The sequence below is a fragment of the Peromyscus maniculatus genome, chromosome 16 (assembly GCF_049852395.1).
Source record: "Peromyscus maniculatus bairdii isolate BWxNUB_F1_BW_parent chromosome 16, HU_Pman_BW_mat_3.1, whole genome shotgun sequence".
NCBI lineage: Eukaryota > Metazoa > Chordata > Mammalia > Rodentia > Cricetidae > Peromyscus > Peromyscus maniculatus.
This window is the reverse complement of record NC_134867.1, coordinates 37,484,058-37,511,207: the sequence shown is the minus strand read 5'-3', so window position 1 is coordinate 37,511,207 and position 27,150 is coordinate 37,484,058. Positions and strand designations below refer to the sequence as shown.

General features: G+C 44.5%; 1 protein-coding gene across 1 annotated transcript in view; it reads left to right on the top strand.

Annotated features, from left to right (window-relative positions):
- Slc2a12 (solute carrier family 2 member 12) overlaps positions 1–27,150 on the top strand; it is a 57,550-nt gene that overhangs the window by 14,956 nt on the left and 15,444 nt on the right. The window contains exon 2 of the mRNA XM_006980097.4: positions 5,067–6,407. Coding sequence (XP_006980159.1) covers positions 5,067–6,407 — 1,341 coding nt within the window. The remainder of the gene's footprint in view (positions 1–5,066; positions 6,408–27,150) is intronic.

Genomic DNA, 27,150 nt, shown 5'->3' with positions numbered 1-27,150 from the left:
AAAGCTGAGAATTCCCTGTGGCACTTTCATGGAGAACAGCAATGTGACAAAAGGGAACCGGGAAGCAGGGCCGTGACAAAAAGCTTTGGGAGGCTGGCAGCAAGCTTTTAACTTGATGCCTGCAGGGAATGGTAGTGGTGGTGGTGGTTGCTATTGAGGTTTTGTTTTTGCATTAATTTTGGGTCGTCTTCTTCTCTGCTCTAGCCCTGGCTACTTCTCAAACCATCCAGCTGCCCCCAAACTCTTCCATTTGTGTTTTGACAAACACAGACTTTATCTCCTGCCATCACCTCAGGCTACATCCAGTTTCGCTCTGTTCACGGCTAGAGCTCTCGGAAAAGTTCTGTCTACTTCCTGGCATCTATAGGATAACATTTTGTTCCTTAGCATCATCACTAGCCAAAAGCAGGCCCAAGGAGAGGCCACTCTGTGTCTCTCTTCATGATTTTATGTGAGGAAGCAGTACCAGGAAATGTTCTCTGCTGGAAGACTTGAGAAGTCACGGGTGGCCATCTTGGAAGCATTGTACACTGAACTAGTATTCCAAACCCAATGGGACAGCCTCAGGATTGAACTGGAATGTTAGCTGTCATAAGTCCTAGCGGTAAGGTGGAGATAATAGTTTGGGCTAGTGCTCCTTGAAGCACATGGTGGGGACAATTCAGATTTTAAACAACTAAGTCCCACCCTTGGAATCTCCCCCCCCCCCCAGGGCTGAAGTCATAGAATATCCTATTGCAAGGTTTTATCCTTTTAATGGCAAATTGGCCAGAGATAGATAAAATAGAAAGACGGATAGTGAGAGAATAATATGCTGTGATGTACACAGGTTAAAGTAAAATGTTTCAGCAATTCATAGAGAATTGCTATCATTATTCCCTGAACAGTTATACTCAGTGTTCTGGGTCTCAAGGATGTTGGCAAACTGGGATGCCTTCCAGACCCTCTCCCTGCACATATCCCTGTTTCTCAGTATTTTGTGCCCTGGCTAAGGAAAGAGACAAACGATCTAAGTGCAGAAAGTAGCAGCAGGAGCCAGGTTCCTCTTTTGTAAGGAGTTCTTCCCAGGCCAGACCACACAAAGCTGCCACCCTCCCCATCCCCTGCAGATCTCTCGTCAAAGGAGGGGGATCTTGAATCACCACAAGTCTCCCTTGTAGGAAAAAAAAGAGTGAACGCTCTTTTCCATCTACAAAAAGGGAAAGCAAGGAAGGGGACAGTGGCAGCGACAGTCTGTTCCCTAAGTTGTTTCAGCTGTCAATTTCACTACATCCTACTTGTCCCTGGCTACCCCTGTCACTGCGAACACCCTCTTGGCTGCCTCCAAGGTTTCATTCTCAAGGATTACCAGTCGCATCCATCAGAACATCAAAGGCCAGTTACCAGTTGACAAACACGTGCATACACAAGTCCACATAGCAAGCAGAGCTAAAATCAGTAATGGCAAAAGGAAACATGGATAATAGAATGTTCTTGGGCTGGCAAGACACCTCGGCAGGGAAAAGCACTTGCCACACAACCCGGATGCCTGAGTTTGGTCCCCATATCTCAAGATGGAAGGAGAGAGCTGACTCCCAAAAGTTGTCCTCTGTTCTTAACATTTGTACATCACACACACACACACACACACACACACACACACACACACACACACACACAGGAAGAGAGAGGGAGAGAGAGGGAGAGAGAGGGAGAGAGAGAGAGAATACACCCGTACTTATCCTATTATGAGGATTTCACCTGATTCTCTTTGCAGTAGAGAAAATTGCTGGTGGGAATGTTTAAGACCACCTGGGGAAAAGGTGTGTGTGGAAACTGAGGACATAAATGGATCTGTAAGAGGCTACGTCATTTTGTATATAGTAAAACAAAACAAATATAATAAATAAGAGAAATGTCACCAGGTGGTTAAATTTCTTGAAGGCCAAGACCGTATTTGTCTTATTTCATGCTCTCTGCATGTATATGTGTATTTGTATGTATTTTGGCACCTAGAAAAGTGCCTACGAAGTAATGGTGCTTGATAGTTATTTTCTGATTAGATGAATTACTGATTCAGTTTTAGTCTAATGACTTGATCCTTATAAGTCAGCTTTATTTGATGTGGATTATTTTATTCTTATTCTCTCATCTTACTATTCATGGCTTTGTTTATTATTTATACACATAATCTTTGTAGCAGACTTTGAATTCTCCGCATAGCCAAGGATGACCTTGACCTTCTGATCATCTTGCCTATACCTCCAGAGTGCTAGGATTATAGGCATTTGCACCAAACTCAGTTTTTATGCGGTGCTGGGGATTGAACCATGGGCTTTGAGCATGCTAGGTGAGCATGCTGCCAACTGACTTTGCACATCAGCCTCCATTTATTTATTGATTGATTTTTAGTTGCCCACTTTGCATATTCCACTAAATTCCTGGCGGTGGAGAATACCTTGGCTGTTTGTGACATAAAGTAACTGGATCCCCTTAATTTGACCTGTTTATTTCAGGAGAGCTGAACAGTTTTTCGGTTTTTGTTTTGTTTTGTTTTGTTTTGTTTTTGTCTATTTATCTGTTAGTTCATTTGAGACAGGGTTCCTCTATGTAGCCCTAGCTAACTAGACCAGGCTGGCCTTGAACTCACAAGAGATCTGCCTGCTTTTGCCTCCTGAGTGCTGGGATTAAATGCACGCAACACCGTGCTCAGGTTGAATAGCTTTTTGAAAAAGGCACCCTGCTCACTGCCAAACCCAGGCAGGGTTAAATGGCCTTCCCTCAGCCTGTGCTAGCTGTGCCCACACACTTGTCGCCAGCCTGCCGTGCTAAGTTTTACTGCTTTTCCACACTTGTTCCTGGCGCTTGTATCAGAGGTCTCAAGGGGTGTTGTCCTCCCCCCCCCCCCCCCACCATCTTAGCCCTGCCTCTTTTCCTGTATTCTGTCTTCCTAAGTGATCTCACCCATTCCAGGGCTTTTTTTTTTTTTTTTTTTTTTTTTTTTTTTTTTTTTTTTTTCCGGTTTTTCGAGACAGGGTTTCTCTGTGTAGCTTTGCGCCTTTTTCCTGGAACTCACTCTGTAGCCCAGGCTGGCCTCGAACTCACAGAGATCCGCCTGCCTCTGCCTCCCGAGTGCTGGGATTAAAGGCATGCGCCACCACCGCCCAGCTGCAGGGCTTTTAAACACCACATTTGCTAAGCTCTCCAGCCTTGATCTGCCCCAGGTGCTTCAGATCTACAGGTACTCAGTTTCCCTCTTGGACATGTTTGTTTGTTTAAGACAGGGTTTCTCTGTGTAGCTTTGCGCCTTTTCCTGCAACTCACTCTGTAGCTCAGGTTGGCCTTGAACTCACAGAGATCCACCTGCCTCTGCCTCCCGAGTGCTGGGATTAAAGGTGTGTGCCACCATTGTCCAGCTCCTTTTGGACATTTTTATCTTACAGGGGAAATGAAGAAAACATTTTAGTTAAGTCCAAAATGAATCTTCTGATATTCCTGTCTCTTGTTACTATGTACAAACAGTTCTACTCCTGACCTTTCCTAGAAGGGTATGTTGTACCAGGCAGTCTATACAAACATGCCTATGTATATTGAGTATTGTAGAAGCATCCACTGATCTGTTCAACCAAAGGGCCACTTGAGGTGCCAACTCACTTGTTTAGTCCACCTCCGATTCACGAGACATTACAGTCCTGGGCACTTGTTTGGCTTGCCAGGGAGTCTTGTATTTGTTTACTTGTCTCCAGTTCTAACTGAGCACTCAAATCTGACCCAACATCATCTCTTGTCTATGATGTCCTTGGGACCAGTGACCAGTCATGGTCACTGGAGACCTAGTCTCCCTGCCAAAGCATTAGCATCTCCCAAACGTGGTGCTCATGCTTTCTGACTTACTCAGTGGGTATGCAGCCCCATGATACTTGGAACACAATGAAAGGTCTCCCCATGGGTTCTACCCTACACTTTAGATAGGTGCCTCCTCTGTGCCTGTCTAAACTCTCTGTCTTTCCCTACTGGCAGGCTCATATTGCGGCACACACACACTGTGTGCTGTCCTTCTTACGGTTCCTGAGACATGACAAGAGCTTCTCTGTCCTGTCCTAGAAATGGCTGTCACTATATATAACCCCAGCCACCACTTCCTGTTTTGTTCTCTTTGGTCTTATCACATTACAAGATCCTATATACGTGTGTGTGTGTGTGTGTGTGTGTGTGTGTGTGTGTGTATACATATATCTATATATATCTTCATACTTGTTGCTGAAAAGTAATAACTGTTGACTTTTCCCCTAGGATTTTACATTAAAAAGAGTTCCAACTCCCCTTTGTTCCCCTCTGTTGTGTTCCGTCTTCCTTCTTCCTTCTTCCTCTCATGAGCAACAGGCATTGTGGGCTGCATGCCCTACACCCATTTTCCTCTTCCTTATTTCTAACACAGCCTTGACTTTTATACACCTCAGCATTTATACACCTCTTCCCACCTCTGCCCCTTTTTCCAAGACTCCCATGAGCCTGGCAAAGGTCAAGTACAGCCTGATGGTAGCCACTGAGGGATGAAGGCAAGAGACTGGGGGGCTGGTCTCTGTGGGCTCCACAGAGCCAGGAAGCCACACCTCCTTTTAGAGGCCCTTCCCCTCCTATCTGCCCTCAGAGGTTTGTCTTTCGAGAAGTGGGTTGGGCTGGGACAAGCAGGTTATCAGGACATCTAATCCAATGCCAAAGGCACACAGTAGCTGGTACCCTTTCTGTTCAGTCTTTATCATCTGCCAGCTGCTTATCTTGCAACTACTTACTCTTGACTAAAAACAATACCAACATCCTAGCCAGAAGGAAGCTGGACTTCATAAACACCTCCATGACTCCTAAAACAACAAAGAGAAAAAAAAGATTGTTCCTTCTGTTGTAAATTATCCTTTTTGGCTAGTGCATTATTTTTACCATGGTGTATTACTTTACCATGGCTGTGTGTATGTGTGTCTAAAGTCAACATTATGAAAGCCTGACCCAAAGGTAAGTCTCCATTTGGATATGGCATGTTTGGAATAACCTCTCCGAACTGATTTCACGGTTTCTTTTTCTGCTTACAGGTTGCAGCATGTTTACCTTCCTGACATCTGTCACTGCGGCCATCAGCGGCCTCCTGGTGGGTTACGAACTTGGGCTCATCTCTGGAGCCCTTCTTCAGATCAGGACCCTGTTAGCCCTGACCTGCCATGAGCAGGAGATGGTTGTGAGCTCCCTCCTCATTGGGGCTTTCCTGGCCTCCCTTACTGGAGGTGTGCTGATTGACAGGTATGGAAGAAGGCTGACCATCATCCTGTCCTCCTGTCTCCTAGGACTCGGAAGCTTGGTCTTGATAATGAGTTTGTCCTATACAGTTCTGATCATGGGACGCATTGCTGTAGGAGTTTCTATTTCTTTGTCTTCCATTGCCACTTGTGTGTACATTGCAGAGATTGCTCCCCAGCACAGAAGAGGCCTCCTTGTGTCACTGAACGAGCTGATGATTGTCATTGGCATCCTTTTGGCCTACATTTCAAATTACGCATTTGCCAATGTCTCCAACGGTTGGAAGTATATGTTTGGTCTTGTGATTCCCCTGGGGCTTTTGCAAGCCATTGCAATGTACTTTCTTCCTCCAAGTCCTCGTTTTCTGGTCATGAAAGGACAAGAGGAGACTGCTGGCAAAGTTCTCGGGAAGTTAAGAATGATCTCAGACACCACCGAAGAACTTACTTTGATCAAATCTTCCTTGAAAGATGAATATCAGTATACTTTCTGGGATCTGTTTCGCTCCAAGGACAACATGAGGACCCGAATCATGATAGGTCTGACACTAGTATTTTTTGTACAAACCACTGGCCAGCCAAACATACTGTTCTATGCATCAACTGTCTTGAAGTCTGTTGGCTTCCAAAGCAATGAGGCAGCTAGCCTTGCCTCCACTGGGGTTGGAGTGGTCAAGGTGGTTAGCACCATCCCAGCAACCCTCCTTGTGGACCATGTTGGTAGCAAAACCTTCCTCTGCATTGGCTCCTCCGTGATGGCTGCTTCACTGTTGACTATGGGCATCGTGAATCTCAACATCAACATGAACTTCACCAATATCTGCAGAAGCCATAGTCCTCTTAACCAGTCCCTAGAGGAGCCCATGTTCTATGCAACAGGGAACCTGTCAACTAGCAACAGCAGTCTCGAGGAACACTTCAAAGGAGTCATTCCCCACAGCAAGGGCTCATTCATGTCCGTGGGAAGTGGCGTGGACCAGAAAGGGGAGTTGACCTTCACATCTTTACCAAATGCTGGACTGAGCCAAACAGAACACCAGATTGTCACAGACCCTGCCATTGTCCCAGCTGCTTACAAATGGTTGTCCTTGGCCAGCTTGCTTGTTTATGTTGCTGCTTTTTCAATTGGTCTAGGACCCAGTAAGTACTTCATTTATTCCTTTGCTCTTTCCCTTGATGATTGTTTTGCACTGCCTTTAATTGGCTCGAGCAATCTACTCAGAGTCTTGTCACATGTAAGCACAGGAAGCAAATGAGCATGCTAGTGGTACCTGATGTTCTGCAAAGGAGGCAATGTGCCTCGTGCATACTTGCTTCTGAAAAGCACAAAGCTCATATTTGTTCAAAGCATTAGTTACTCATCACTATTCTCCTCACAGGAGCATACAATTGACCAGGGGTGAATCAGACCTGGGAAGAGATTCATTGTTTTATGAATGCAGCTTTATTGAGGTTGCATTGTATTCCATGAATCTCTTTATGGGTGGAAGGAAAAACAATTAATTGTTTAGATTTTCTGAAAGATACAATGATTGTTGCGTTCCAGTAATAATGAATAAGAAGTGAACTATGAGATGGGAAGAAGAATTTATTTCTTTGAGTAAGTTTTATTTACTAGGGCAATGTTCTGGGGGAATTGCATGCACTTTTATTAAATGGGGGAATTAACAATCCAAGTTAATGACTTACAGGGACCTACCTGCAAGCTTCTTTCATTTCCTAGACTTGGACTGTTCAAACTCAGAGCTAAGATAGTTTGTTTCAGTTCTGTAGTCTTTTGACTCACAAGAAGTCCCAACCATTTTGTAGGGGGGTGGTGGAGGGTCTTTTGTACAGGTCACGAGGGAAAAAAATGCTTAAAATCAAGAGTAGTGTTTCTCTAACACTCCTATCTCGGATTCCATCATCCTCCAACTCCCATCTCTCTCCCTGCCTTCCTCTCTTTCTCCTCCCTCTTTCTACCCTCCTTCAATCCCTCCATTTAGTAGAGTTAATTTTGAAACAAACTATAAGGATCAAGGTGATAAATCTTCTCTAGTAAAGGGAACTGTTGACAGTCCCAGACCAAGAGGCATGCATAGGCTCCTCGTTGAAGAAGGGATTCTGTGGGGGAATGTTGGTCTCCGGCACCATGTGGAGAAGTGTCTAGAAAGAAGTCATGCTTTTGCCATCCACTGCTAACTCATTAACTATGTATTCAGGTGATGTCTGTCAGGGAACTTGATTTTTACTGACCAGGAGCCATGCTTGAAGCTGGGAAGTAGTCATGAACAGGCCAGACCTTGTTCTTATCTTCCAAGAGACTGGTGGACTAGCCTACAGTATAGCCCCTGTGTTGGCCTCTTAACATCAATCAGTAGAGTTGGCCGGCTTGATCTCCGTCAGTTAATACTCTTGAACTTGCTGCTTAGCCTCTCCTGCCCTAATCCTATTACCTCATTGTTTAAGTTTTACACCTACTTTCAAAATATCAGTTTCTAGATAGGATTTTTTTTTTCAAATTCCAGACAGGAAGGCAGGGATCTGGTAGATCCTGCACTGTGCCTAGTCACCTGAGGCAATTCAGGACTAAGTAGCTATAACTAGGTTGGGTAGCCAGGAGGAGGCAATCTTCTGGCACCATAGGTAGGTAGATTTCCCCATATATGCTGTGAAGGGGCACAGAGCGTATATATTACTATGCCCCAGCCTCTGATTATTCTGTCTCATTCTTGATTCTGATTATTAAGACATATATAGCTTGTTTTCAGAAAGTTGTTCACCCATGATATACTTACGTGATGGCTCTGGTTCTTAACTAATGACAGTTGGTGAAGCATCATTTTTATTTCAAGAAAGGCTTCATATATTATTCTATAGGAGAATAAGGTATGAGTGTTGTCATATACCAAAGAACAACTTGACCTTCTTTTCTGTATAAGCAAGCACAGTGAGATTTGTTCATCTGATAAACATTACATGATGGTTATGGATCTACTGGCTTTCTTTGCCAGAATCTTTTGTCTTCTATGTTCACCATGAAACTAAAAAATGTTTCTCTTATATAGCTATTATTTTTATCTAATTCTTTGAAATATCAAGAGTTACCTTAGAATCTGAGTAAAAGCATAAAACAGGTATGCCCTCATGGTTTTAACTTAGAGACCCTCTTCAGTTCAAAGAGTTGATGTTGTGGTACACAGTATCGTAAGAGAGTTGTTGATCTTGAACTTTTGGAATCAACCTATGTAGAGAGTAGAGGAAGCCCTGAGTGAGTGAAGTTCTGAATGAATGTTTATTTTGACATGAGCTAGGCCTGTCCAGGGCACAGATACCAACAGCCCATGGTAAATTGTCAAAGCTGTTACCCATTTGGGCCAGGCAAAGCTTTCCTCAGAAGGCTGGGAATGTGTTTATGAACCATTGATCAATGTGTGTGATGTCTACAAGACTAGCTTATCCTCCCCTGCCCCACATCCCGTACATAGCAAACACCCTGAGATTCCAGGTTGCCAATGGTTACAGAACCTCTGCCCTACTCTGGTCCCAGCTTCATTGTACATGTGTCTGTGTGTCTGTCTTTTCTTCATTTCTCTGCTGCCCCTAGCCAGGGTTCAGGGACCCAAGCCACTCAGGACATGGACAAACCTATTCACCAGTAGAGTCTTTTAACACCATGTCACCCTTCTCTCTAGATTTTGGGACATTTTGAATGCAGTACATTCTCTACCCTAGCATGTCACTTACTATCTTATTGTGTTAGAACAGAGGTCCCCTCTGTAGGAAATCTAGTTTGATTTTGGAAACAATTAGAAGGTCCCTTGTTAGTTACCTTCTATGTCCCCTTAAAGGGCGCTCTGCTCTTTTTATTTTTATTTTTTTTTTTTTAAAGATTTATTTATTATGTATACAGTGTTCTGTCTGCATGTATGCCTGCCGGCCAGAAGAGGACACCAGATCTCATTACAGATGGTTGTGAGCCACACCATGTGGGTGCTGGGAATTGAACTCAGGACCTTTGGAAGAGCAGCCAGTGCTCTTAACCTCTGAGCCATCTCTCCAGCCCTGCTCTTTTTATTTTTAAATGCAATTTAAGCTTAGTGTTAGGTATTGGATATGAATACCCAATGGCTGCCCCCTCCAGTAGCTCATATGTGGAAGGGCATGGTCCTCAGCTGGATCTAGTTTCCCTTTGGCCTTGATAGTAAATGTTAAGGAATTTAGACAGCTTTCTGTCACTGGGACTAACTATCTGAAATCAACTTGAAAAGAGGGAAGATTCTTTTTTGCCTCACGATGTCTGAGTTTTCCGTCTATGATCACATGTCCCTTTTGCCATGGAGCCAATGCATAACAGGACAGACAGTGCACAGCCAAGGGGAATTCTCTTCATTGACACAAACAGAAAGAAGGGAGGAAGCAAGGATCCTAACATCTCCTTCAACGATGTACCCCCTCGAGCCTAATGGCTTTCCTAAGAGGGTCTACCACTTCCTAATGGCACTTCACCATAGGCTAGAAGTAAGCTCTTCACACACAGGCCTTTAGGGGACACTCCAGACTCAGACACAGCAGTCAATTATTTTTAGCTCAGTCCCTTCTTTGAAGGGCCATTGGAAATAAGAGTGAATAAAAATAGTCTATCATCTCTTCATTGGGCTGTTAGTTCATACAGCCCCCCACACTGAGACACAGTCTCTCTCTTCTGAAGTTCTGCTATAGGTAGGTAAGTGTGTGTCTTTTCTAAGGCTAAGCTGCCCTGAGTTGGGGGGGGGGATAATGATTTTTTTTAAGTCTTTGATATAGATTCACTTGGATAACTGAACTTTCGAAAATATTGAACATGTGCATCAGTTAGAATTCAAGTTCAGCTGATAGAGCAAAGACCAAAATAATAATAAACAAGCTAGACCTACTTTCCTTCCTTCCTTCCTTCCTTCCTTCCTTCCTTCCTTCCTTCCTTCCTTCCTTCCTTCCTTCCTTCCTTCCTCCCTCCCTCCCTCCCTCCCTCCCTCCCTCCCTCCCTCCCTCCCTCCCCCCCTCCCCTTCTCCTCCTCCTCCTCCTCCTCCTCCTCCTCCTCCTCCTCCTCCTCCTTCTTAACTTGCCAGCTGGAACTGCATAGTTCTGCATAGTTCTGGGTGCTATGGGGGTACCCAGGGTCATGCTCAGGGAGCCTAATATAGGGTCTGGTGAAGCTGTAGGCTCCTCCTTTGCCATGATGACTGTTTAAATACTGAGACGCATTTAACAGTGTCACCAACCTTTACTAGTAAGCTAGTGAGCCCTTCAGAATATGCACGGTGTGCACAGTACAGTCAGTTAAAGGAACGTCAGGTGGAGCAGGGCCAGGGTCATCCATGGCCATGTGGGTAACTGCAGTAGAGTGGGATCACTCCGGGTGATGAGCAGATTGAAATTTTTTAGTACATGTGTGTGTTATGTATGTTCATGTATTCACATGTGCTCTTGCGATCTTGTGTGTGCATGCTGGACCTTGTGTGTCACAGCATTCCTGTAGAGGTGAGAGGACACCCTTGGATGGCAGCCTTCACCTACTTTGAGACTGGAGTCTCTGGGTTATTTTGCTGTTGCATATGGCAAGGCACCTGACCCATGAGCACCCAGGGATTCCCCTCCTGCCTCCACCTTGCATCTCACCCTATGAACACCGGGATTGTAGATGCTTTACCCAGTGAACCATCACACACCTGGGAGAAGCTGAAGAAGCAAAGGTCAGGGAGAGGGAAAGGAAAAGATTTAATCAGGGCCCCTGGAGGGGAAGCTGGTAGAGACATCTGTGGAAGGCTGTGGTCTCTTTTTTTTAAATTATGACCCAGAATATCTGCCGGGCAGAAGAGAAGCTTAAATCAGAGTAGGGAGAAGCAAAACCTTCTGAATTTGCCGTAGTAAACTAGGAGTGTGTGGGAGGGAACTGCAGTCTACCCTCGTATCTTCCCACATAAGTTCTGAGGACACTGGCCATCTGCAGAGAAATGGCTGGGTCTCTCCTGTGCTTGGCGTTGGCCTTGGAGAAGTTTTAAAAGCAGATCTGGCCAAATTTCCTGTTTCCTACTATCAGTAAGAGGACCCATGGTGTCATGTGGCATGGAGGCTAAGCCACGGTGGTACTGAGGGCCTTGCACCAACCAGCGAGCTTGGCCTGCGGTTTTACTTTGTGCTTCCAAACTCATGCAGATTTGTCTTCCGGAACACTATCACCCAGGACTGCATGGGGAAGGGATTCTGGGAAATGTAGTCCCATCTTAGCTAATGTGCTGCCGCACAGAATCACCATAATGTAATCTATGGACTAAAAGAGAATACATGTGAGTATAGAAAAATGTATTTCAAAAGGTTAAGGATCTTGAAATTTAATCTTTTGGTTTGAGAGACATTTTAAAAAATAATCAAGATGCTAATTATCAATATGTATGACTAGCCTTCATTCTGCCCATTTTTATAAAACAAGGTGAGGTCATTTCATTAATATCTCATGGCTTTCATTTCTCTAGCTAGAAAACCAAGAGGTGTTCTTGACTAATGCACTGTGAAGGCGTTTGTGTTTGCTTTCTCGGGTTGTTAATTATCTCTCTTAAGTCGGTGGGTCTCACTTACCTCCAGTTCTCTGGTCACTCATGGCATCCTGTTCCATCTTGTCCCCATGGGCGAGACTTTCCTACTTCAGGGCTTCTCCACCAGGCAAACAGGGCAAGGCCCAGGCTGAATTCTTTTTCCTCTTACATCAGGGCCCACCTTCGCTTCCCCGTTTTTTTTCCATGGGATTGCCACACCTGCAGCCCAGCTCTCGGGGTTGATTATGGAGGTTTTTCTTAGTCCAGTCAGTGACCAAATACTTGGGCTTTCCCTTAACAATGGATCCTGTATTTATTATTTTTCCTATTTCTGCCATCCTGCCAATAGCCCTATGTTCTTTTTTTTTTTTTGCGGGTGGGGTGGGGTGGGGTGGGGGGGAAGAGTTTCGAGTCAGGGTTTCTCTGCGTAGTTTTGGAGCCTGTCCTGGATCTCACTCTGTAGACCAGGCTGGCCTTGAACTCGCAGAGATCCGCCTGGCTCTGCCTCCCGAGTGCTGGGATTAAAGGCATGTGCCACCACCGCCTGGCTAGCCCTACCTTCTTATTACTAAATTACTGAGAGAGTATCCGAGTATTTCCATTCTAGCTCTTGCTCACACCTGTCCATCTTCCTTGCATGCCGACTTTTTACTGTATCAGAGAAATCAACTTTCTGAAAAGAAGATAGTATTTTTTTTTTCTTTATGGAAAGGAAGTAAGAATCTGCAAAAGATTCTGAGGTCACACAGGTTAAGGTCTATAGGTCCAGGTTTCTTTGGTTCATTCCATACTCGCTACCATGGTTTCACCCATTCCTGAGAGGGAAACTCAGTTTCTCGGGGCCTTCCATCAGCTCCCTGAACTGTATCAGTGCATCTGTGGTATTAGTTACATTGGAGACTAAAGCTCTGTACTCTGCAGCCATCTTTCACACAGAAGGACACTGAAACTCCACATACATGCACAGTCAGTGAAATGCACGCATTGCCCGGTGAGGTGAGGTTCTACCCCTTAGGGCTTCTTTATTTCCCACTCTCCCCCCACCTCTAGTCAAGAAACAGAACATAGGTAGTGTCTTCCCGCTTTACTCAATCCCAATCTTTCCTACCTTTGAGGCTTCCAAAAATCTCCTCTATGAACCCACTCAAATTCTTTAAAGGCCTCTGTTGTTTGAGCTATTAATGTCTCATGTAGAGTTACTCAGTTCCAGGACACAATGAGTCTGAGTTAAAAGGTAGAAACCCTGAGTTCTAATCCCAGACCTTTAATTTATTGATTTACAAGCCTTTGTTTTTGTTTTTTGTTTTGGTTTTTTGAGACAGGGTTTCTCTTTGCGCCTTTCCTGGAACTCACTCTGTAGCCCAGGCTGGCCTCGAACTCACAGAGATCCGTCTGGCTCTGCCTCCCGAGTGCTGGGATTAAAGGCGTGCGCCACCACAGCCTGGCAACAAGCCATTTTCTGCTCCCAGTTGTTTCCAGTCAGTGGGCATAGTAATGTGGCATCTGCTAGAGAGACCCGGTGCATGCCAGGTGAGCCCGGTGCATGCCAGGTGAGCCAATGCGTTCTGGATGCCACAGAGCACAGTACTACCGTGAATGACAGTGCAACAGTACAACTCAGTCCCTGTGTGACAGCGTGTATCGCTTCTGTACACTTCTTTTGGTTTAGTAATTGGAGAACAGTTAGTAGATCCTGTGTTCCTGGGAAAAGAAAATATGGGTCTTGTGTTCTTGTGTTTTTTCTTCCTGTCCTTCTTATGTGAGTACCTTTTTTTTTTGGTTTTTTGAGACAGGGTTTCTCTTGTGTAGCTTTGCGCTTTTCCTGGAACTCACTTGGTAGCCCAGGCTGGCCTCGAACTCACAGAGATCCACCCGCCTCTGCCTCCGGAGTGCTGGGATTAAAGGCGTACGCCACCACCGCCCGGCCGGTGAGTACCTTATGATCCTGCTTATAAATCATGCCAGGCTGCATTTGGATGGTGAAGGGAGCTGGGAAAAGCCATTCAAACTGAGAATGCAGTGCAGCTCAGAGTCAGCTCAAGTGGGTAGGTGAAGGACCCAATAACTTAGGAATGCTACTCTGGCAGAGCGAGTCCTCTTGCTGCCAGACACCATCGCGAGGCTTGCTACAGAACAATACATCACTTGGGCACAGCTTTCAAAACTCTGTCTGCTTTTTGCCTATAAGAAAAGAAGCTGGGAGACAGTCGTGCTCAGAACCAGCTGGGAGGCAGCTAGGCCATGCATGTCTTGTGTTAAGGCCCAAAGAGCTGGACCCAGAGTTCTGGAAGTCATCCTGGATTTCCTTGGGCACCTTTGCTTTTGGCCACAACAGGGGCCAGTTAGTCTTTTTGAGAACGTCTAGGTCCAAAGTAGTGCCACTGGATGGGGAAGCTCATGATGGAAGGCGCTTAGGGTATGAGAAAGGAATTAACTCTCTCACCCATCCCATAGTGTCTGTCTCAAAATGGCAGCTCCAAGACCTGGCTTGGGTGTCACATGGGAGGCTGGGTCATGCTGTGACAGAGGCCAGCTTCTGAATCAACCCTCCTGACATGAACAAGAACATCACGCTGTGTCCTGGGGATAGAGATTTTCCTAACGTCTTTAGGAGGATGTAAAGAATTGTCCTTTGGTGGCACATGCTTTTAATCCCAGTACTCAAGAGGCAGAGGCAGGCAGGTGGGTCTCTGAGTTTAAGGCCAGCCTGGTCTACAGAGTGAATTCCAGGAAGTCCAGGGCTGCAGAGAGAAACCCTGTCTAGAAAAGCCAAAATATTAAAAAAAAATTAGAAATTTGCCCTTTGTTTATTTTGCAAAGAGCTAGCAACTCATGTCCATATCCATTCTGTGATTTCTTTTTCTTTCCTAAAGAAAACATGCCATAGGGGAAATTCCATTTCGATACTCAAAAATCTTATTGTAGAGCTTTGGCATAAACTTCAAGAAGCAGTTAGGGCTTTAAAAATGTTATTAGGAGCGAGCTTTTCATACCAGATTTGAACACATTATAAAACGTATTAGCCCGGTGCGATTATTGCTCAAGTGTGGAGTTTGCAGAGTTGATTACTTGTAAAACAAACAAATCCTTTGTATAAGTAGAGGTGTAAAGGGGAAAGCACTTGCTGTTCTAAAGCAACATTGAAAGGAAGATTAAACTATCCTTATTAAATCTTCTTAAGCATGAGTTGGCTTAGAGCAACATTCTTTAATTACATTAGATCATAGCGTGGCTTTCCTCTGCCAGGAAAGTGCTGCTATTCTTAGGTTAAAGTGGATGCCCCGAGTCACTTCGCCCTCAGCGAAGGTTATTCTCTAACTGTGAAATAACAAGGTTGCCTTAAGAGCTAGAATTTAGGAGGAAGGGACCTAAATGTGGCATCAAGTAATGCTGTGTCCTTCCTTTTCTGCACTTAAAATAGCATTCTGTGAAGGAGTCCTCTGCCTTCGCCCATCTGCTGAACGGGTTCACAGGACAGAGGAGAAAAGAGCTCTTGTTCATGTCTGTGCAACACAAGATTCTTGCATGAAACTAAAACAGGACACCAGCCCCATGACACTTATTAAATAGTCAACTATTGGTGCCTTGTCCATCACTTCGACGTAGGTTCAGAGTCTTAACCCGACTTTCCCAGTGTGTGCTCAAGGTGCTCTTGACCATCATTTGAGCTCCTTTTAATTACTGAGAATTTTTTAGCCTACAATCACAGACTCTTGATATTATGAGAACATCTACTTACGCTCCACAAGTAAAGATGAGCCAACCTCCGAGCCTATTGTTATTATGTCATGAGTTCATTTGAGGTAATATCTGGGTAGAGACCTAGTCCTCCCTACAACACCCCCTGGAACTTAGAAACAAATATGTGTGGCTGTGCTTTTTTCTTTTTTGAGGACAATATTTGTACATCTGTATTTACTAACAAGTATCACTACAGAATGGTATACAGCCAGCATACAATGTAACATATGTAACAATAATGTTTTTTCAGTCCATATCTTCATAGTGCTACAGTTCATTTCATGTCACTCTAAATGCCATTACCACAGTTGGCCCCTAATCCTGTATGGGTTCGGTTCTCCTATAATGTATCTCCTAAACATTTGGTCCATCTTCCATCATACTTTCCTTTCTTAAGAACCTGCTTGAGCCCCTGACTCTCCACTAGTGAGCTCCGCTGTCTAGGTTTCTCATTCCATTCCTTGTTCACTCTAGAGCACCATCACCTCCCAGGAGGCACGGGTGGCTGTTCTAATCCAAAAATTCCGATGTCCATAAATTAATTCTCCCTTCTCCTGTTCCTAACTATCTTTTCACCAAGAGCAGATATGAGGAAGTTTTTCCTCCGGGTCATATACTAAGTTAGGTAATGAGGTTGTGACTATGACCCTTCAACTAAACTGCCTTTGCGTCACATAGTCAAGTGGAACATCACACCGAAAACTGAGTGACAGGTGACGTCAGAGCATCCCTTCTTAAATTGTCTACCAACTCTGGAGTGCAAAATAGGCAGGATTAAGCATATCGAAAAGGCCAAGAAGAGAAGACAGAGGGAGAAAAGGGTGGAAATCCTTCATTCATTCATCCAGCAGGGGGATGGGGCTCAGCATGGCACACATGGCATGGGCCAAGTGCTGGATATTCAGGTGTGGATGGGAGAGGCCACGCCTTGCGTCCGTGGAGCCAGTGATGGAACAAGGGATACGGACAACAATGAAAACATACATAATACAGTTTCAGGGCAGAGCAGTGTTCAGTTTAGGTGGAAGCAAGAGCAGCAGACACTTAAGATGGGTAAGAGGAGAGGTGTCCTTGGAGGAGGGCTGCTTCAGGCTTGAAAGTACAGAGGGTGTTTCTGAGACTGTCCTATTGGGGCAAGTTTTGTATAAAGCAGTGTGGGTGTCTGGAAGAGGGAGTTTTCAGCTCGGATAAATGATGGCAGGTCAAGTGCCCCTGAGGATGGACATGAGCATGAAAGATTAGGAGAAGGTCAAAAAAAAAAAAAAAAAAAAAAGGCAATTGAGTCTGTATTGAGTCTGTATGACATAGTGCTAGAATTTGGATGGGATTTTTGCCTGGGACTTCCTGTCTCAATCACGCTCCACAGTGGAGGAGTCTGGACAAATAAACTCATCTCGGAAATTTTTGGTTTGCTAACCTGGACAGTAGGCGGGTAGCATCCGCCTCACCGTGTAGTAACACAGCGAATGAAGCCATCTGTACAAGGTGTTCTTCACTTAGTCTCTGCTGGGTGGACTCGGGGCAGTGGTGTCAGACTTCTGATTACGGTCTAGACCTGAGAAGTCCAGACACTGCCAACGCTGATGTCAGCAAGCCCTCTGCCTAAGCCACCCAGGGACGGACACACAGGAAGTGCTCCATGGCTCACCAGTGATGTATGATGTGTATGATGTCGCTGCCAGCCTCACTGTCCTTCCGTTCTCAGTTGGATTGACACTGCAGACATGGACCTGCAGCGTTGGGAAGTGTGGCCCATCGTGGGTCACCTGTAGTCAGGGTTTCCTAGGAATCCAGACAGGTTTTTACAGAAGATCACACTGGTGAATGTGTAAATTCAGCCAAGAAACAAAATGTTCACTCGGCTAAGTCTGTGCAGGTAATTCAGACTCTCAGTGTGTGGCTGTGGGCAAGTCCTCTGGTGTGGGCCTGATATACCCCAGTTTCCTGTGGTTGTAAATCAGTCCTGGCATCTAGAGAGGGCGGTAGGTGGAGGCCTAAAAATTCTACTTCAATAAAAGTACTCAATTGAGGGTAAAAGACCATCTCTAAAAATGGATGTGTAAGGAAGGTTAAATTTAAAATTAAGGCCATTTTTTAGGGTGCTAGACAAAAATGCTGATTTCCAAGATTTTCCGTTTTGTCCTCCAAGTATGAGACCTAATGCTCCTTTTAAAAAGAGCTTTGAGTTTAGCAGTATCATGGACTAATCATGCTTACTTATTACTTAAATTCATTAACTTATTTTCCTTTTCCTTTTTTAAACTACACTTCTTTATGTGTGTGTATGTATCTGTCTGTGAGTAGGGGGTGATGGTACATGTATGTCATTGTGTACATTCAGAGGTCAGAGGACAACTTTGGGGAGTCAGTTTTCTCTTTCCATCCTGTGGGGGTCCTAGGGATTGAACTCAGGCCATCAGGCTTGGTGGCAAGCACCTTTACCCCCTGAGCTGTCCTTACTTTTACTTTCATGATTCTTGTAACTAGATGACGTAATGTGTCTCTCTGCATCTAAGACTTTCTTTTTATTTTTTTGAGACTGGCTCTTACTATGTAGCTTAGGCTGGTCTCAAATACATACCCTCCTGCCTCAGCTATCCTGAATGCTGAGATTAATAGCATGAGCCACTGTGCCTAGCGAAATCAAGTATCTTAAAACTTGACGCAAAACAAAGATTTGAGGCAAGTTTTTTGTAATTTTTTTTCCTAAGGGAATTATGTGACAGTCTAAACCTGGGACTTGGAAAAATTCTTTTTTTTTTCTTCCTTTTTTTTTTCCTCACCTGATTAGTATTAGAGCTTGTAGACATATTTTAGTGAGTTATCTTAGCCTTAAACATTGCATTCAATTCCTCTGGTCTGAATGGGAAAGTACAGTTAATAACTGTAATGAAAGATCTTTAGAGAAAGATCATCCCCTAGCCACAAGTAATTAAGGTGTCAGTGACTGGAAAGGAGCTGTGGTTTTTACCCACTTGCAAGTTAACAGGTTATCCTGGATGTTCAGACAAGAAGTAAGACTCCTTGGTCAGAACATAAGGCTATTCATAGTAACAATGAGGAGGATATCAGCACTTATGGCAGAAGATGCCCAGGCTCCACAGGTCAACATGATTATATATAAAATAGCCACACAGTTGATGAGCCACCTGACAGAGGAACCCAGAGCTTGGAAAACCCAAATCTTTGGTAATAGAGACAATAAGCCAACCTGTTTTCTTCCCTGGAGGCAGTGCATTTAGTTACTTCACAATAACCAAAGCTGTCCCTTTCTTCCCAGGGAGGTCATTTAGCTGTGTAATACAGCCTGAGGGGGTCTGTAGCGAAGATCTGTCAGAGCCCCTGCTCACAGGCATGAAAGAGTGCCAGAGACACATGGACAGACTGTCTTCCGACTCACTTATGTGAAAACTCAGATGCCCTCTTCTGTTTCCCAGAGTGCTTGAGAGTTTCAAGGTACCCGAGCCTAGCTTATTGCTTTATTTCATTGCCAGAGCTGAACCCGTGCCTTCTAGGATGATATCAGCAGGAAGCAGAAGAGTCATCCGCCATGACAGTTCAATTTAGAGGTTAGAGCTAGCTAGCTCTGTCTCTTTTAAAACCACTGCTCATGTGATGCTCACCCAGCTACAATTTATGACAATTCCAGGCATGTGAACAGCAGGTTCTAATTTGGAAGTTTCCTTCGCGGTTCCATGCCAAACCCATGCTGGGTTCAAGACAAAGGTTGACATTCCAGAAGTGCATCATGTGTTTCATAAGAGATCTTGATCAGCTCTGCATTTCCTCCTAGGCCCCAGGCCCCTAGTGTTCAGAACCATCCGCGTCAAAGGCTTTTTCAAGTGCTCATCTTCCTGCTACACTATGTTGGTTGGATAAAAATAGGGCACGTTACAGAAATTATTTTTTTAAACGGTAGAATTTTATACTACCTAACATCAAATGTAGGTAGTATAGTAGTATTCACATAGTGGGTGTGATAAGTGTCCCTTTTGTTTGTTTGTTTTTCAAGACAGAGTTTCTCTGTGTAGCTTTGCACCTTTCCTGGAACTCACTTGGTAGCCAAGGCTGGCCTCGAACTCACAGAGATCCGCCTGGCTCTGCCTCCCGAGTGCTGGGATTAAAGGCGTGTGCCACCACCGCCCGGCTTCCCTTTAATATCTGTAGAATGTTTTTTTCCTTTCAGATATGACCCACATTTGCACAATGATCACCGTTCTTTTCTCCCTAGTTAGCAAGGTTTATTTGACTGGTGAGATATTTGGCCCTTGGGTGCTGGTTGTCACAGTGTATCAGAAACATTACATCTGCCTAGTGCTACACTAACTTTGGGGGGGGATTTTCTGACAGGGGAAAAGCTTGAAGAAATGTGGGCATCTTTGGAGTTAGAAGATACAGTGGCGATGCTAATGGAACCATTCTCCAAGGAGCCTCTGCATAGCAGCAGGACTGAACACACAGAGAAATGGCACCGTCCATTCTGTGACCGTTAGCAACTGTGCACACAAGACATGTGTTCAGCTTCCAGACAGTGCTCCCATGATAACCCTCTGTCCTGGAACACTATATCCTGCATATCAGAGACATTAAAGAAACAGATTGAGGTTTTAACATTATCTTAATAAGCACAGACATTCATTTGTTACTTAACTATTTTCCAGAACACATTAAGAATTGTTCCAGGGAGCATTTGGAGCAATAAAAACCACAGTAGTTCCCTAATTGTAGCATTTATAATGAAAGCAGTACAGTACAAAATATTTCATCTACATACAACAATACTCCAAATACCATGTCCCTCAAGCTCCAACTAGCAAAGAGAAATAAAAGCAGTGACTGGCAAGGAATATTTGTTTGTTTGCATTTTGAGTGTGGCTTCTGTCTTTTTAGGGTATATGTATTATACTCTACGAGGGTCCTCCAAGATACTTCAAAGGAAATCAGTTTCCAAAGCTTCGACTTGACAACAACACATTTCTTAAATTTTTTTCCTTTCTAAGCCAGATACGGTGGCACATGTCTGTAATCCCAACATTTGGAAATTGGAGGCAGAAGGGTCAGGAGTTCAGGGTCATCTTTGGCTACATACTACACAAAACTCTGTTTTTTTAAAAAAAAGCATAAAATAGGGGCTGGAAAAAGGCTCAATGGTCAGGCATGTTTGCTCCGTCAACACAAGGACTTGAGTTTGAGTCCCTAACATAAAAAGCTGAGTATGACTGTACCAGTTACCTGACACCCCGTAACATTGGTGAGCAGAGAGGTAGCTGCTGAGAGCTGACTGGCCGGCCAGCTACACAGTTCAGTGAGCGATTCTGTGTCAAGGCAGTCAAGTGGAGAATAGGGGGAGACAGCCAACATTGCTGTGGCCTCCTCTTGCACACACATGGGCGTGTACACCCACCAGCATACATGCTTCCCATGTATACACCATACAGAGTGAAAATCAATTTAAATTGCCCCTCCTGTCTCTTTAGTTATATATAGTCTCCTATTGAAAAGAAAGCCATTTATTATTCCATCAGAGTTACTATTATTATATCCATGGCAAATAATAAAGCTGAAGAACACCAGCAAAAAAAAGGCACTTGGAAATATTATGTAGGTGTTGAGAAATGATTCAAACGACTAGATAAGAGTCCTTTCATTTCCAGTGATGTGCTTTCAACAAAAAAATAAAGAATGACCTAATCAAATTACCAGCTGACAGATCATCACAAATAACTTTTGTTGTTAATTCAAAGAACCGAGTGACATGGTTAGAACTGAATTCCTTCGACTCACCACCTATTTTACTATTGAGAATTGTACATTTCATCCATTTCAAAAGTGGAAACATAACATATTACTCTCTAAATAAGTGACATTCACCCACAGAAACATGATAAACAAATCTCTCACCCATCACATGACAGTGCCTGCAATATATTTTTATTTTTGTGTTCAGTAATTTGTAAACATTTTGAGATGCTTCTAGCATGTACTAATTATGGTGTTCATACATTCAGGGAAAAAAACAAACTATCTTAGAATATGTGAAACTAAACTTTGATTCAGTTTAAGTTTGTAACTTTTCCCACTGAAGAGCTTAGGGCTTTTGGCGAGAGGATTCTGGGTTGACTTGGCAGGCTTAAGTGAAAATATGCTTATGGGAAAAAGTTTCAAACAGGGATGACATTAAGTCCTACTGGAAACATCTAGAAGAGTGGTTGCTTAGCAGGATGGACATTGCATCCTCTGCTGGTATGTAAATTGACGATGAAAACGTTAATGTGAGTTATAAGTAACAAACATACTTAGTTCTTCAAATTTCAAGTTACTTTTTAGGCTACATGAGTGGGAGAGGGTCAATTTGAAGCCAAAGTGACATAGCTCTTTCTTATTCTTTTTTGGTGCCTGGTTAAAAAAAGGGGGAGGGGTTCCTTTTTTTAGTGGGGCATAGTGGAGCACACCTTTAATTCCAGCACTTGGGAGGCCGAGGTAGGTGGCTCTCTGACGGTTCGAGACCAGCATGGTCTATGTAGTAAGGAGTTACATGGTGAGAAGTTATCTAAAAAGGAGGGCAGAGGCTTCATTTTAAGTTTAATTTTGTTTTAAATTAAGAGCCATTCTGTTTCATTCAGTTTCCCCTAACATACTTTCCTGAAAAATCATCCTGGTTGATTTTGATTAGGATTCCTTAACTGGGAAACACAGACTTTTTATTTCATTGCCTGTCTTGGTTTGTAATCTAAGCAAGTTCCAGATAATGTTCATGGAAAAAAAGTATGTATTTTGCAAAAGACCATGAGTGGTACAACCCAGGGAGAGTGAGGGCAGTGAGACTACAAAACCAATAAAGAAATGAAGCCGGGCGGTGGTGGTGCAAGCCTTTAATCCCAGCACTCGGGAGGCAGAGACGGTGGATCTCTGTGAGTTCGAGGCCAACCTGGGCTACAGCGTGAGTTTTAGGAAAGGTGCAAAGCTACACAGGGAAACCCTGTCTTGAAACCTGCCCCCCTCCCCCGCCCAAAAAAAAAAAAAGAAAAGGAAAGGAAAAAAGAAATGAAAGCTACCTGCTCCTCTTCAGGTTGGAGCTGGTGGCCTATGGTAGAATCTGTTGTTAAAAGACTAAGTAAAAGATTAAGTCTCAGGATTTCAGCATCTGGTGGGAAGGGATAGTACATTGCCGCTCCTATTCACATTTTTCTTAAACTTATTTTTTATTTAACGTGCATTGGTGTTTTGCCATGGATGTTGGGTCCCTGGAACTGGAGTTACAGGCAGTTGTGAGCTGCCATGTGGGTGCTGGGAACTGAACCCAGGTTCTCTGGAAGAGCAGTCAGTGTTCTTAACCGCTGAGCCATCTCTCCAGCCCTCCTATTCACATTTTAAACAACTCTTTGCAGGAGAGCCAGGCGTGGCATATTCTGCTGGTAGAGGCCATAAAAGCACGGGGCTTGGATTTATTTTTGCCACGGGCAGGGCATGGCTCCCTTGGCAAATCCAACTGTTGAGCTCTCTGCAGCTCAAGTGTGGAACTCCCTCTGAAAGTTGTTAGGCGTTCTCTGGCAGGAGTTGCAAGACCTCAGTGAGAGTTTCAGACTCTGGGTTCACACGCCAGGTGGTTCAGGGAAAACTCCTGCCAAATGGAAAGTGTGCCCAGGATTTAAATCTGAAAGCGGAGGGCGTTAAATGACAGACAGGTTCTGTAGGAAAAACTGGGGCAGTGGCCAGAATAAGTAAGAGGCAGGAAATACTCAGGGGGGACTTACACGGGACAGAACTGTTACCTTCGTATCCCTCCCAATCCAAGGCTGTATCTCCCCCCCCCCCCCGCCCCCCGCCCCCACAGCGTGACATCACCATATTTGTCCTTCCTGGTCTTTTGGTGGCACTCTGTGTCTGTAGACTCCAGCTGGATCTGGCAAGTTCTTGTGGGGCCCTGATGATCTGATACCATGTGATATGGGCTTTCGAGAGAAAATGGGCCATCTCATTGAGGCTAAAAAGCAACCTGCCCTTGCTATTATTACAAGGGTGGCTATATTGAATCTCCAGGTTCGTGCATTTGCTCTTTCCCTATATACAAGGCTGAGCTCTTCTGTTCTTTCTGCTCTGGGCCCTCACAGCATCTTTTGAGAAAACACCAAGACATGCAATATTCTTGCTCTGTCTTGCTCCTCGGTCTGTTATGGGAAGCCATTCTTGCTGTACATTCAGAGTTTGATTTTGCTCCCCTGGGATCTGAAAGCTTGTGATTTTACAGTTCCATCATCAACATTAAAATAATGTCCTCCTTACTTTAATTTGACCTGCTCTATATCGGGATGGTTAAGCATTCATTTGGCCATTGCTACGATGTCCAATTTTGTCAGTATTGTATCAGCCAAGTTCAGTTCTTTGTTTTTTCCCATTAGATCAAAAGGGAAGCAGAAGCTCCAGCAATGATGCATTTTATTTTTGGAAATGTCAAGAGCAGGGCTTAACTGACAAGTTCTCACCAGAACATAAACTGAGGGAAGTCTCATTCTCAATCTTTAGTTCATTACCTGGGCTGGTTAAATTGCCCCTGGACTTGGTTTGGCTGCTTCACTGTTTGCCTAGGGTTGACTTTCAGAGTGGTCTTTAGTTTTTTTGAGACAAGATCCTGGCATTTGAGACGGAGCACATGCCACCTGTAACCAGTGCTTTTTACGATCTTCTCCGCCCCCCCCCCCTTTGTTTTTCTGAGACAGAAAATTCTAGGAGGGCCTTGACTTCATTTGTGGCCGAGGATCACCTTGAACTCCTGATTCACCTGCCTCCACCTAGAAGTACAGACATGTGCCCCCATGTTTGGTTTATATGGTAATGTGGATCAAACCCAGGGCTTCATGCATGCTAGGCAAGTATTCCACCAACTGTGCTAAATCCTGTAACCATCCTGTCTCGGTGGCACCCACCGCTTTCTATAACAGCCAGTTCAGCTCATTCTCACCTGAGGCCGCTTGGGTTCTGAGGAACTCAGCAACACCCAGCCACTGAATAATGCCATGAGGCCATCATGACGAGAAGTGGAGTTGAAGTGGGTTGGATGGGTGTTGAGATAGGGCTGGGAGCTGAATCATGGAGACCTGAGCCAATCCTTCTAAAACAAAATGAAAGGGTGTACCTTCCCCCATCTTCTCTTTCTGCCTACCAAAACATAAGGTCTCTGAGGCCCTCAGCTCCACCGAAAACCGTTCTCAATACCCACGGTAAGCAGTACTATGGAGGGGAGAGTGTTGAGCTTTGAGAACTGAAGTTAAGCCTAGCATGGTGACACATAGCTGTAAGCCAGGCACTCAGGATGCTTTACCAAAGAACAAACAAAATGGTTTACCTACTTTTTATACTGTATTTGCCCAGGGACTAGTCTTTATTACAAGGGATATCTTTTTTTTTTAATTTAAATTTTTAAAATTCATTTTACAGACCAACTGCAGATCCCCCTCTCATCCCTCCTCCCACCCCCCGACCCCCCTGCCCACCGATGCACCCTTCCTTCCCTCCTCCAAAACTCCAAAAGGGTAGGGGCTCCCATGGGGAGTCAGCAAAGCCTGGTACATTCAGTTGAGGCAGGTCCAAGCCTGCCCCCACCTCTGCATCAAGGCTGAGCAAGGTGTCCCACCGTAGGTAGTGGGCTCCAAAAAAGCCAGCTCGTGCACCAGGGATAGATCCTGATCCCACTGCCAGGGGCCCCTCAAACACAACCAAGCTACACAACTGTCTCCCACATGCAGAGGGCCTAGTCGAGTCCCATGCAGGTTCCACAAAGGCTTCCTTTTTAATATACAGCTGCCATTTACCCAGAGCTGGGTCTTCCCTCTTAAAGAGCCCAAGACAAGGTCATCTGAATACTAAGATGAGTTCATTAAGAGGAACACCATTGGCACATGCCCGTAATACCTGTACTTGGGAGAATACAGGAGAATCAGAAACTCAAGGCCAGCCTTGACTTTGTGGCAATTTCAAGGTTAGCTGGGGCTGTATGAGACCCTGCTTCAAAATAATGAGGGAGAAAGAAAAGTTATTATTCAGGAATATAATCTTTAATAACCTGCCTCTTGGAGTGCAGGGAGGGGTGGGGAAGGAGAGGTGGAGATGAGAGGGTAGGGGTACACCATTATTTTCGTATAGTCTCCCTTCATTAGAACAATAACAATCCTGCTGCCTTTGTTATAATTAGCCTCCAGGTCTCCAGGGTAACCTGGGATAGATTCACTTGGAGGCCTACCAGGCTTTCATACAAAACAAACAAAACAAAACAAAACAAAACAACAACTTTAATGGTTATACCCAGCAGCTGATGTTTTCTCCGTAGCACACGCCTGTGACATGAGAGACAAATTGCTCAGTTGGAGACTCTGCTGACTGCTCCGTCCCGAGCCCTTAGCCTCATCCAGCCTCTTCCAGGCCATGGTTACACGGTTGGCAGCTACATAAACAGCATCTTTCCAGTGGGTTTCCATTCTTCTGTCTAATCAGATGCTCTTACATTCACACTTGTTCACTAATCAACACATATTTATTGAGCCATTACCAAGAAAGCATATTGATTTAAAGAGGTCAGGGTTCAGGGCCACCTCTGTCACTTAGGAGCTTTGTGACCTTGGCAAGTCATTAATGTTGGAGCCCATTTTTAGGTTTCCTAGTGGCTTTACCCAGGAGGTCTGCATAGAGAGGATGATTGGACCGCGGACGTGAGTGCAGGTGTCTGAGATGGTCTGCACTTGGCTGTGCTGGGGGAGGAGGTCTTTTGCTCCACCCCTTGGCATTCCTTTAAATACCCTAGGGCAGAGATAGTCGAGGCCCGATGGATTAGGATCCAGGCCCTTCTGAGTCTATCCTGTATTTTCTATCTTTTTCTCTCTCCTCTTCATCTCTAAGTCTCTTATCCCTCATTCCTCAAGAGTCCCTGGGGTAAATAAATGTGGGGGCTGGTCCCCCAACGTTAACTCTTCAAAGCTGCAATCATTCCTCTATGAATGAAGAACATCAATAGTTCTGCTTGGATGGGGTTGGCGACGTTCAAATGGGAAAATGTAGAGGTGTTTGTCAAGTTAGCCCACAGCAAGAACCCATCTGTTTGAGCCAACCAAATTTGTGAGCAAAAGACAAGTTGATTTGCTGTCTTCTGTCCTTCCTAATCTAATCAAGCAGAGCCCACAATGCTCCCTGTCACTCAGATAATAAAAAGTCCTCTGATCAATTTTGATAGTAGGAAGAGACTCCTTCCAAAAATTTAGATGTCTAGTCTGGTATTACAATCGAATCTGGGAGCAATATTTAATTTAGGACTTCTCTCTGCCTAGCTTCCCCCAGGCCATGGCGCCCAGTCGGAAAAGGGAGAGATAATGTGACCTTTTACCTTTCCAGCTCTGTTTCCTCCTCATTCATTGGCTATGACTTCAGAATTCTCCAAGGTGAAAGAGAGGAAAGTTCACCATTCTGGACCCACTAAAGCTGGGAATTTGGACCTGAGGCTCCTGTGCCAGATAGATATTCAAAGCTTGTTCACGCTTGCCATGGGCATTTTTTCAGGGCTACGTTGTACCACCCCCTCTATTTATGATAGCCATTGTCAAGC